At 49.2% G+C, this 12,756-nt stretch overlaps 1 protein-coding gene across 17 annotated transcripts in view; it reads right to left on the bottom strand.

Moving 5' to 3' along the window:
• Positions 1 to 477: 477 nt before the first annotated feature.
• Positions 478 to 12,756, bottom strand: part of TNS3 (tensin 3) — a 308,196-nt gene continuing 295,917 nt past the window's right edge. For all 17 annotated transcript variants that reach the window (XM_063667331.1, XM_063667329.1, XM_063667338.1 and 14 more), the window contains 4 exons: positions 9,006 to 9,174; positions 5,630 to 5,698; positions 5,509 to 5,535; positions 478 to 3,540 (listed from right to left, as the gene is read on the bottom strand). In XM_063667331.1, the coding sequence (XP_063523401.1) occupies positions 3,396 to 3,540; positions 5,509 to 5,535; positions 5,630 to 5,698; positions 9,006 to 9,174 (410 nt within the window). In that variant the 3' untranslated portion in view covers positions 478 to 3,395. The remainder of the gene's footprint in view (positions 3,541 to 5,508; positions 5,536 to 5,629; positions 5,699 to 9,005; positions 9,175 to 12,756) is intronic.

Here is a 12,756-nt window from a genome sequence, read left to right as displayed (position 1 = left end):
AATCCACCAGAGTCTCAATATTCACTTTTAGTGCCCACTTCAATAGACACTGGGAGGTCCTTCAGGAGCTGGCCCACTTCAGGGGTGTGTGTCTGCAGCCAGTGTGTGTGTAGGGGTATTCATAGCAACATCGAAAACATGTCAGGACCCATTATCAACACTGCCATGTGGTTAATCTTCAAAGATCTTTGAATATAACATTTCAAAGGTCTCTGGGCAGAAATCTTAATATATTCCTGACGGCAAAACATTTGTGATTTTATAACTGAATCCACTGATTTGTAAACACACAGACACATTCATGAACGAGCACACACGCAGATGCACAGACACATGTGGACAAAGATACATCTGTGCAAGCATATGCACACGTGTGCAGAGACACATACACAAAAGTGCACACATGCACACGCATACACACATGTGCAAACACACACAAACATACTTCAGGGTACACAAATACCGTCTCACGGAGGCTTACCAAGTTCATAATTTTATTATACTCTGAATAGAGATGATATTTAAAGAGCAGAGAAAATGACTATACAAAGGATTTATAGAACATTCATTTACATACTGGATATATTCTTTACAGTATCAGAAAAGTAAAAATATGCACTAACAAGTAAGGCAGAGAAGACGTTACAAGGTATTTGATGCTGAGAATAAATGCACAGTGACTTTTAACATGGCTATAGCTTAACACTGGAGGAATACAACAATACGTTCTTTTACTGAGTAGTTAGTAGGACCCTGGCTATAACATGCGGTGGGGGCACAGTTCGTGAACTCTCCGCATTTACTCCCCAGGGCAGTATGCGCCTGTCCAGCGGGGAGCCCTGGAGACAAAATGCCTGGAAACGTTCCTTTTCCTGTGGCCCTAGAGCCGGTGTCCACGGTGGGGGCTCTCTCACGGTTTCTGAGCCCACAGTACAATCTGTGATGACACACAGCTTGTACTGTTTAATGCACATGTAACACAAAAGGAAGAAAGAAACTTCCTATACCAGCTCTTCAGAAATCGTGGAAACTTGCTTCCTTTGGTTCCTCAGAGGGAGCTATCTGCTTGGAGCAAATTCCCTGATGCCCTTGACCACGTTTACCTTGTGTAAAAATCACACCTGGACAATGAGTTCAAAAAGCACGTTTGCACGGCTTCCTGAATGCCGTCGAGGCATGGCTTCATGAGGGCCATCACGAGCACTCCGAAGTCTCTGTGATTCCCTGGCAGGCTGCGTTTCTCAATACTGAGATCCTAGTTTGCTCTGACTCCTAAATGAGCTCTCTCATCCTTCATCAGAAGGGTAAGGGACCTGGCCTGCACTCTTTGGGATAAACATGGATAGAGACCGTCTCAGGATGAGGACCTCTTGGGTAAAGTACAAACCTCTGTTCCCTGTGGCCACATTGCTGCAGTGGATGAAAAACCGAGATGCTAGAGGCCTCTGCCAAAGACATCAGGGTCAACACATGAGGATCTGCTGAAAATGCCAGCACCTCCTGACAGTCACGCCACCGCATGTTAGAGAAGGAGGTCTACAATGACCAAGGCAAACATTTGGCACAGAAATGAGGCACTTGGTTTGGTGCATCAATAGGAGCTAAAAAGTGGAATGGTCCACCTGCTTTCACACACGCATACACGCACACATGCACGCACGCACACACAACACCCACTGTGATTTGGCTGCTTCCAACTCTGCCTGTTGCTAAGTTTTCCTCGGCCCCTCACTTTAAAGCAGAGTTCACAAAGCACATTCCCAAACCCCAGCTCCCTGACAGGAGCTTGCGACACCAGTGTGGCCTAAGACTGGGGGATTCGACTTTTGAAAGCAGAGGAGGGAATTTCGGGCTGGATCGCAATCAGGACAGTCAGCGTGCCTGCAGAGCACCTAGGCTGTGAGAGGATGGGGCCAAGGCCTTATTCTGATGTGGCCCAGCCCCATCTTTCACTCTGGGGATGTTCCAGGGTCACAAATTCCCCCAAACCTTTGACCACGGACAGATTCAAGCAAGAAAACCAGGGCATTGGAATGTTGAAATAAGCCTGAAATACACTTGATTCAGTGGCTTAGATGATGGCAAACAGTGGCACTCAAAAACAGCTTGTCAGTACCGGGGTTTCTTCTCTTTTTCCTCATTCTCCCTTCTGCTCACACATGCCACAACCACACACGGTCCCCAGCAGGAACCCCAGGGTGGCAAGGAGCAGCACGAAGAGGGCTGATAAATGCAGGGGAACTTCAGGTCGTGCAGCTTCAGGCCTGAAGATGATCGAAAAGCCCGTGTGGGGGATGCTGAGTTTAAATCCAGGCGTTTTCCATCCCTCCTGGACTCTCTCCATCAGAAAGGAAGTCATCCACAATCGGGGAAAAACATTCCAATGAGTAAAACGTCAGGGTAGGCTGCTTGAGGCAAAGTCACCTTTGGGCGGCACCGCACATGGGAGACCCACAGTCCACTGCACACTCTTTCAGTGGCCAGGGGCCTGCGGTGCATCCTACATAAGGACAAGCCTCACAAAATCACAGCTTGGCAGGCTGCAGCATTTGACACTGGTACAGTATAGCAATGGCAAATTATCATAAATAATTTGGCATAAGTAAAATATAAATTACACAGAAATGATATTTTTGTTCCTTCTTCTCATTTCTCCTCTCAGGGTCCTCACAGGCTCTCCCCAGCCCAGCTCGCCCAGCTCGCCCAGCTCACCACGGGTGAGCAGGAGGCACAGAGCACTCACCATGGTGGGGTGGGGTGGGGTCTCTAATGTGGCCAATTCTTCCCACCACCCCCATCCTCACAGCCCATCACAAAGGCCCCTCGTTGTAAGCCCTGCTGTGTTCCAGAAGGGCCTGACTTGCACAAACCTTCGTCAAACATACGCCCCCTTCTCAGTTTCATTAGCATCTCCATCTTGGGAAGACCAAGGTGAGGGAAACCCCCGGCCTCGGGTGCAGCTGGACAGAAGCGCCCATGCGGACGGGTGAAGCATGGCAGTCACTCGGCACCTCTGCCTCAAGGGTTGAGGATTCCTTATCCCTCGGAATGCTGGTGTGCCAGGGACGTGGGGACCACCTCGTGTTCTGTGCTGTTTCCTTGCATGTCCCTTTCCCATGGGGACCCTACAGGGTGGGGTGCACCCATGCCCAGCTTCTTCTACCCAAAAAGCATGTGGCTACAGAGATGTGTCAGATAAGTCACTTTCAGGAAAGGCCAATTCACGGTGATGTTGTTTGTTCTTGTTTTTGCAGAGCTGGAAGATCCTCTTTCCCCTCATGGGCCTAGAATGTCAGGGTTACTAGTTTGGTAAAAAGTGGGGGCCCCACCCTCACCCAACGGCTGTCTCCAAGGCTTCGAGAGGCATCGGTGGGTCCAGGGAGGGACGGGGGCTCTCAGACCTTCTTTGGGGAGCCAATCATGACCTTTGATACGAAGTTGACAATGGCACTGGCAGGCTGCTCAGGGTCATGCTCTGCAAACAGGTGGCACACATTATCCGTGGCACTGCCCTGCTTCCGGGCCACGAATCCAAAGACTCTGCCAAAGGAAAGTCCAGTCAGAGTGGTCAGTGTCCCACAAAGTACCAAGCTTCTACTTCCTCCTGCTGCCAGTGGCACTGTCAGGAGGAATTTTAAGTGGCACCTATCAAAAATCAACCATGTGCCCAGCACCCTGCTGGCCACCTGTTCATGCACTTTACCTCCAGCCTTCACAGACCTACAGATGGGATGTCTGACTCTAGCTCTGCAGTGAGGACCCTGAGGCTGAGAGATGAGTGCTCTGCCCACAGCCCCAGGTTAGGACCTGAATCAAAGCTGAGGCTCAACTTCCTCTACAGATGCTTCCCCACGCCAGGGCCAGAATCTCCTGGGCACCTGTCCCTGCAGATTCCTGAGTCCCAGTCCTGACATACTGGACCACAGTCTGCAAGGCGAGCAGCAAGGGACTCAGGGGCTCCTGAGATGATGCCAGAACGCGAGTCCTGTCTGGACTTCGACACTCCCACCCACTGGGACCGAAGGGGAAATACACCAGGCGCTCCTCTCGAGCCTTGGAAGCCTGCATTACAAACTACATAGAGTTCAGGGAGTGTTTAAAAAGAACAGCCCATCGAATTATTTTTCTTAGAAGAATTAGAGCCATTATCTTAATAGGCTTTTATGAGCCCTGCACTTCACACAATAATGACCATATCCCTATCCAAGTCCTGGGCAAAGGACTTTCTTCTCTTTCTTAGAAAAATGAAGGTTTTCTTTGTTTAAATTTAGCAGTTTCCACATCATGAAGGGACCAGTCAATGACACTCAAGTAACCCCAATACAGTCACAAATTCCAAGCACATGAAAGCCCGTATTTCCGCTACCAGCCAGAGTAGGAGTGTGCCCAGAACACAGTCCCCACCGGGGAAGCCCAGCTCATCAGTACCAGGGTCTCTTCTCCTTCTCTCCACTTCTGCTAACACATGCACTGAGTAACTTCCTGGACAGACGAGCCATTTGAAAACAGGATTCCAGGGAAGGATGCCTGTGATCAGGCACTGTGGCCATTAAATCCGGGTTATGCCGAGGAAACCAGGCTGGGGGGATGCAGCCCATTGTGCCTCCAAGTGGGAGGTTAGGAAGAGGTCCCTCAGCTGGCCCTGACGGGAACACTGGGCCAGGAATGAGCCCAGGCCAAGCAAGGCCACGGTACCCAGAGAGCCACGGAAAGGTATGCTTATAAAGAGGGAACTCTAAGCCAGGCACGGTGGCTCACACCTTTAATCCCGGCACTTTGGGAGGATGAGGCAGGTGGATCACCTGAGGTCAGGAGTTCGAGACCAGCCTGACCAACATGGTGAAACCCCGTCTCTACTAAATACAAAAAATTAGCTGGGCCTGGTGGCAGATGCCTGTAATCCCAGCTATTTGGGAGGCTGAGGCAGGAGAATCGCTTGAACCCGGAAGGCAGAGGTTGCAGTGAGCCAAGATCACACCACTGCACTCCAGCCTGGGCAAAAAGAGGAAAACTCTGTCTCAAAAAAAAAAAAAAAAGAAAAGAAAAAAGAAAAAAGAGGGACCTCTAACAGCTGCCTGGACTGGCTGTGGAGCAACGGTGTGATGAAGGCCCTCCTCCCTTGCATTCAGTAAATTTGGAACACCCGCTTCATCCACACACCTGCACACAGGCAGCAATTCCTTCTAGCTGTGCAGACCTCAGCACTGCTGAGCCCATGCATTCCCAAATGGCCAAAAAGGCTGTGCCATCCATCTCCCTGTATCTATGCCACAGTGTTATATGACACATATAAATATTGCACATCCAGCCAACAGCCGGCAGAAAAGTTAACAGCATCCAGATCCTTGTCCATAATGAGAACACTTTTACTTTTTTCTTTTTTAAAAGAAATTGGCATGGTGTAGTCATTTTCTTATAAGGCACCCCCTATGGAAATCTGGAAGAGAATTCAACTTTGGAGTATAACTGTAGACAAAGAGAGGATGTAAAGAAATCTCAGCAACTTACTTTGAGGAAGGGCCATCTTTGATCCACCTTGCAAATTAAAGAGAAAAAGAGAGGTTAATTTTTTAAATTAAAGGCTAGAATTAAGTATACTCCTTGCTCAATAAAAATGCAAATTTCTTACTTCCTGTCTTGTGGGTCCAAGGCACAGAAAATCACACTGTTCACGGGGTAATGCCTCCGGAAGAAGAGCCTGTTGGGACATGGGGGAGAGAGGATGGCTCCTGTTACTAGGGCTTTTGGGTGACGGGGGATGCACTGGGCGGGCTCTCCCATACATGAAGATTCTTCCAGCAGAAAACATTTTATACTTTTACTCATCACTTGGAGAGAAGAAAGTGTGTGCTCATTCAAAGTCAACAGACGTCATGAAGCTGGGCAGAACAGTTGTTACCAGTAGACGGAAGCACCACACAGGCTGAAACCGTCAGCCGTGTGGAAGGCGGGAATCGGGTCAAGAAGCCCTAACAAGCCGGGCGCAGTGGCTCACGCCTGTAATCCCAGCACTTTGGGAGGCTGAGGCAGGTGGATCACCTGAGGTCAGGAGTTCAAGACCAGCCTGGCCAACATGTGAAACCCTGTCTCTACTAAAAATACAAAAATTAGTTGGGCATGGTGACATGTGCCTGTAATTCCAGCTACTTGGGAGGCGGAAACAGGAGAACTGCTTGAACCTGGGAGGCAGAGGTTGCAGTGGGCTGAGATTGCTCCACTGCACTCCAGCTTGGGCGACAGAATGAGATTCCATCTCAAAAAAAAAAAAAGAAAAAAAAGCCCTAACAAACTGGAAAAGCTGGTGGGGTGTGGACACAAGGAAGCACCTCTGGCCCTGCCAGACACTGCTGGCTGCAGGATCGTGGGGAAACCACTAACAGCCTCCAGGCTCCAAGCCTGGGTTTCCTCACCTGTGAAAAGTGGATCATGTTACCAGCCCACCCCTTCCACAGGACAGATGCCCAAGTCAGATGCAGTCACAGGTCTGAGAGCACTGAGTGAACAATAAAGTGCTGTGCAAGGAATATTCCTTAGGGAAGGACTCCACATGGTCACGGATATGACCCCCATAGAGACCTCCTTCCAGGCTCACCTGACAGCCCTTAGTCACTGACATGACCACTTGGGGCATCCTCCTCTGGCTCACCTGCCCAGCCCTTCCTTCCAAGAGTGCTATCCACCCAGTCCACATGGTCCCCAGAGGATGCCCAAGTCAACACGCTGCTGTGTCCAGGCTGGGCCAGTCTAGCTGGCTTTGGGGTCACCCCTCTCCTTCTGGGAATGACTCTGCACTGGCACAGGGTAAAGCTCATCTGGAGATGAAGAGAGAGGCCAGGAGATAGGCAAGGGCAGAGGCAGAGCCTGGGTGTGCTTCAATTCAAGGTGACCCTGCAGCCACCTGCAACCCCTCTCAAACAGGTGCCTTTTAAAAAGGCTGATTGTTGGTGAGAAGATCCCCCTTTTGTCTAGAATTAGCCAGTCTGAACTCAAACTCTATCTCTTACAGTATAAAAGATCTGAAGTGATGTGGACATGATCCATCTCCAGGGAATATAAAGAATACAGGGAAACTAAAGAGACACAGAAAAAAGACACCTCTGACAAGGGCACATAGAACAGATCCTGTGAAGAAATAACATATCTTCCAAGGGCAGCGGGGAGGAGGGAACAGTCAACATTGTGAGGATCCTTAAGGAGCCCAACCCTGACCCTGAGTCTACCATGTCACCAAGCTATGCCTCCAGACCCTGAGTCCACCATGCAGGCTAGCCATGCCCCTGACCCTGACCCTCAGTCCACTAGGCAGTTTAGTCATACTCCTGACTGTAAGCCTGAGTCCACTAAGCAGCCTGGCCATGCCCTGAGCCTGACCCTGAGCCCACCAGGTAGCTGATCCACATCCCAGACCCTAAGTCCACCATGTAGCTCCGCTATGCCCCTGACACTGACTCTGAGTCCACCGTGCAGCTGAGCCACACCCAATGGGAACCCTGAGTGAGCCATGTAGCCGAGCCATGACCCTGACCCTGAGTGAGCCATGTAGCCGAGCCATGACCCTGACCCTGAGTCCACCATGTAACTGAGCTATGTCTGACACTGACCCTGAGTCCACCATGCAGCTGAGCCATACCCAACGGGGACCCTGGGTGAGCCATGCAGCTGAGCCATGCCCCGACCCTGAGTCTACCATAAAGCCAAGGCACAACCCCGACTCTGACCCCGAGTCCACCAAACAGCAAAGTTATGCCCCCTGAACCTGACCATGAGTCCACCATACAGCTGAGCCATGTCCCTGACCCTGAGTCCACCGTGAAACTGAGCCTTGCCTGTGACCCTGACCCTGAGAACACGGTGGGGCTGAGCCACACCCCTGACCCTGTCCCTGCGTGTGCCACACAGGGCACTTGCTGAGTGCCCTTTCATTTGAGACACTAAACCTTGAAATAGGTATTTTGGTGCAGGATTGAAATACGAGAGCATCAAGCACTGGGACCTTGCCCAGGATCACCCACTGGTCAGTGTCAGGGGAACTGAACGGGTCCTGACCAGCAAAACCCACGTTCTGCTTTGTGCTCATTTTTTTCAGCAGGTGAAGGGTGATGAGCAAAACCTGCCTAAACTCACTTATTCCTGAAGCTACGGAGGGGAAGATCCTGACTTCAACCTCCCAGGTGGTTTGGGCAGATGAAGAAAATGTCTTGTTTCTAGGGACATGGGCACCACAGAGACGCATGGGGGCCCTGCTCGGGGAGCATCCTGGGAAAGCAGCCAGGCTGGTCTGAGTGTCCCCTGCCGGCCTGTCTGCTGTGATGGCTCCTGCCATCATGCTGCTGCCACGGTTGATGCCAACGAGCCTCCTCAATCACACAATACAAAATAATTGCATCTGGAATGCTCTGTTCCTAGGCCACAGGCTGCACTCAGGGATGGCATTCTGGAGGGAGGGAGAGAGGAACAGCCCTGTGGCTGCTCTTCCATGCTTGTGCTGGGCATTCAGTAAAGATCCACATCGAGAACATCTGCTCCAGCATAACTGGCTCAGTAACAGCTCAGGCGTAAGTCATTTGAAATTGGCCAACGGAAATAGTACATATCAAGGTCATACTCTCACCTGAAAGGAAATGACCCTCTGTTAAAAGAATAGGTTCCAAGATCAACGGACTCTGATCACAGTATCAGAGTGTTTTTAAAGAACTGAGTTAAAAGATTTTTTGCATTTGCAATTATGTGTGTATGTGTGTAATTTTAAAACTCCAAATGTCTTTTTTTATTTTATTTTACTGATTTCTAAGAAAAATAGCCTTCCGAACAAATGCTAAGAGTTCCTATGTGGTTTTCAGGACGTATTTAATGAGAGAAAAATGCCTAGACAGGCCCTGGGTGACTCATGACCTCAAGGATGGCTAATGATTTACCTGGATGACTACTCACACTAGGGAAGAGCAAGAGGAGGGTGACAGCCCCCATCCCTGCTGGACGGCTCCTGCCTCCCTCTAGGCACTCACTTCCTCTGATTGTCCGTCAGGGTGATGCCCTGGGCTGACACCTTGAAGTGCACAACTGTGGACATAGGTGGTGGCTCCTGGACCAGGGTGATGCTCAGGGCCTTCTGGATCGCCTGGTGGCCAGTGAGGGACTCCATCTCCACAGAGTTCAAGTACCACACGTTGCAGGCTGGAAGACACCAAGGGAGACACATGTTAGCTGCAAACGTTGGCACAGGTGTGTCCTGTTAACACACAGGCAGTTGCTGATGTGCAGACTGTGGGTTTATGAACGACTTGCGCATGTGGCCTGTGGTGGGTGCATGCAGGGAAGATGGCCTTTGCCCCTAATTCTGAAAACATGAACAGTGAGTGCTCCAAGGATGCACTTGCTCTCATGTCAAGGCAGAGAATAAGCAAGTTACTAGAGCAAAGCAGATCCGCCTGGTGTGGCTTTGCCTTCCCACCAGCCAGGGGGAGCTTTCTATTCGCCCTGCAGCAGTATTAAAACCCTTGTGTCCCAGGTGGAGTCCAAGGCACCTTCTCTGGTCTCAGGGTGGGTCTGGACAACAGTCACATTAACACGAAACCCAACTACTGTTATAGGTAAGGAGCCCAGAAGCCCCTGAGAAACAACCGTGAGGGAAGCATGTGTCCTCGAATCCTGGTTGCCAAGAGAAGGAATGGCTTGCAGTGAGCTCAGAGAACAGGCTGGAAAAAGCCAAAAGTGGCCCGGCCTCACCTGTGTCCTGGCTCCCCATGCTGCCAAGGGAGAGCTGTGGGTCTTGTCCCTGACCATCTCCTCTTGAGAGAAGAAAAACAACTGGGCTCCATAACAACCCTTCTCTCCCTTCTAGCCTGTGACCCTGCAGTGCAAGCACAAGTGCACGTGTGACTTTGGGGCGTGGGTGAAATTGAGGTGTTCCCAGACATCCAGGCTTAGCCTGAAGCTCATTCACTGAAGGAAACCAGGGCCTCTCCTGCCCAAAGGCTGAGTAGGCTTCCTCCTGAGGAACAGAACTGCCCTCACTCACTTGCCCCCTGTATACTGTATACAAGTCCCTCTATGTGAGCATGTGGATGTCTTAATTCCATGGTTAAAGGCCTCTAAAGTTTCACTTAACAGAAAAAGAGTGCTTCCCCATAGTCTACAGCAACACATCTCAGCACTAGGATGCACAGTACGCGCTAGGTAGTGTTGTCTCCCTCGGCCATGTCCTCCTGGGGTAGGCAGCCCTGGGAAGCAGCTCCATTTTCTCTTTGCCTTTAAGTCTGACTTTTCAGAACCAGCAAGGGCCATGCCTATTGGCAGGTGTGTTGGCAGGTGCACAGACAGATGTGTTGGCAGGTGGTTTGGCAGGTATGTTGGTAGATGTTCTGGCAGATGTGTTGGCAGGTGCACTGGAAGGTGCGCTGGCAGGTGGCTTGACAAGTGTGCCACAGGGTGCGTTGACACACAAGCCCACAGATGGGCTAGGACGTCCCTGGGTGTCACAGTGCAGGGCGACTTGTGAGTTGCTGGACCATCCTTTCTCTCCATAGCAAAGGCCATGGTGTTTATAGCTGAAGGCACTCTGAGGAATTGAGACCACTATTTTTGATGATCACTTGGTGATATGGTCTGGCTGTGTCCCCACCCAAATCTCATCTTGAATTGTAGCTCCCATAATCCCCACGTGTGGTGGGAGCGACCTGGTGGGAGGTAATTGAATCATGGGGTTGGGTTTTTCCCATGCTGTTCTTGTGATAGTGAGTAAGTCTCACGAGATCTGATGATTTTATAAGGGGCAGTTCCCCTGCAAATACTCTCTTGCCTGCCACCATGTAAGATGTGCCTTTGCTCTTCCTTTGCCTTCTACCACGATCATGAGGCCTCCCCAGCCATGTGAAACTGTGAGTCCATTAAACCTCTGTTTCTTTATAAATTACCCAGTCTCAGATACGTCTGTATTAACATCATGAGAGCAGACTAGTATACTTGGCGATATTTATCAGGTGGATCTGAAATGCCTAGAAGTAACCTAGAGGTCCCGCTTCTGAGGAGATTGAGAAAGGAAGTATTCTGTAACCACATGGGATAGCTAACCTTCAGGGAAAGACATTTGTGCCACATATTCATTATAGTGGGAAAAACCAGAAACACATTAGAAATGAAAAAGGGGTAAAATTAGCCCCCTCAGTGCAATACCAAGCAACCAGCAAGCGGTAACCAGGAAAATCACATGGCAGCATGGAAAGACGTCATCAGCAATCAGCGGGGAAAGCAGAATAAAAACCACGTTTGCTATGATTAGAACGGGAAAATGAAAAGCATGTGTGCATCAGACAGGAGCTGTGAGGGAGCCTGGAGAATTCAAAACAGACTTCACGAGAGGGACAGTCCGCCTTTGATTTTATTAGCATTACTGTCATGCTGATCATGCAATTACAAAAGAGAGAAAAAAGGGGAAATTTTGACCTAACTACTAGGAAAATTCCACAAAATTGGCACAATCTCAATCAGTTCACACAGAACCACAGCTGCCACAACCCAGACCCATGCTCTCTTGAAGGAGTCACAGATAGCTTTCTGATGAGGAGCAGTCTTGCTGGCTAGAGTTTGGTAGCAATCTGCTGTTTGGGGAATCTCTCTCCCCAAATGCAGGAGCTATGTCATCATTCCTCAAAGCAGAGAAGAAAATGCTGCCACTAGGGAGGCTGTTCTACGGAGTACCCATCAACCAACTGACACCAAGTGCCACAAAGCCTCTCTCCAACAGAGAACAGGCATGCCTGCACCTGCCTATGATTGTCCAACTGCACCTGACCCAAGACCGTCCAATGCCACTTGACAAGTGCTCTTGGTCAGAGGTGAAGATTCAGTGCCCAGTGAGAGTTACCAGGAAGGCACCCACCAGACCCATGGCATGGAGCTCTGTCAATTGCTAGGCTACTCTGGGAAAGGGACTTGATAACACAGAACAAAAGTCTGAGGCCCACATGTGGGAATTTGTCCTAAGGCAACAATCCAGAATTCAGAAAAAATAAATAATGCAGAAAGATGGTCCTCTAAGCATTGTCTGTGGTATTAAAAATTAGAAACATGGTAAATGAACATCCATAAGGAGATGAATTATGTGATGGACTATTGTGTAGCCATGAAAAAAATGAGACCTGCATTATGTTTGTAAAAACCATGGGTAAACTTATTATGCTAAGAGAAGAGAAAAGAATCGTACAGGCAGCATGACCTCAAGCACAAGGAAAAAGGCAGCATAGGACTGGATCTGGTTGACATCAGGAGTGGTCTTTGGGCAGGAGAACACTTTACCTGCTGTCCACCCTTCCTCCCAATATTCAGGGGCTGCATAGGGGCAACAGATCTATGAGTAATTCATTTTTCCTTTTCTTTTATTTTCCATTTATAAAACTTAAAGAACATATATGACTCTATAAAAAAAAAAAAGTATACCCACCATGCTAAAAAATGCAACTGCAACATTTCTGGGAAATCTATTAGAAGGCTACTGAAAAGAAGTAAGTCTTTCTTTTCAGGATTATATTATATTCCTCTGCTTCAACAAGAAACAATTAAGAACCGAGGCTTAAAACACAAATAGAAATTGTTTTAGAGATTGGAACAAAGGCATGATAGCCTTAATATTTAAAAAAGGGATTAAATTGGAGAGCATTACAAGTTTATTCCCATCTTTGTGAGTTGTCTGACTGCTAATATTTCTGAGTTTCAGCTTCCTGAATCTTTACAATGGGGAAATTGGACATGATCATCTCA

The sequence above is a fragment of the Pongo pygmaeus genome, chromosome 6 (assembly GCF_028885625.2).
Source record: "Pongo pygmaeus isolate AG05252 chromosome 6, NHGRI_mPonPyg2-v2.0_pri, whole genome shotgun sequence".
Lineage (NCBI taxonomy): Eukaryota > Metazoa > Chordata > Mammalia > Primates > Hominidae > Pongo > Pongo pygmaeus.
The sequence above is the reverse complement of the archived record's forward strand: the minus strand, read 5'-3'. Positions and strand labels throughout refer to the sequence as shown.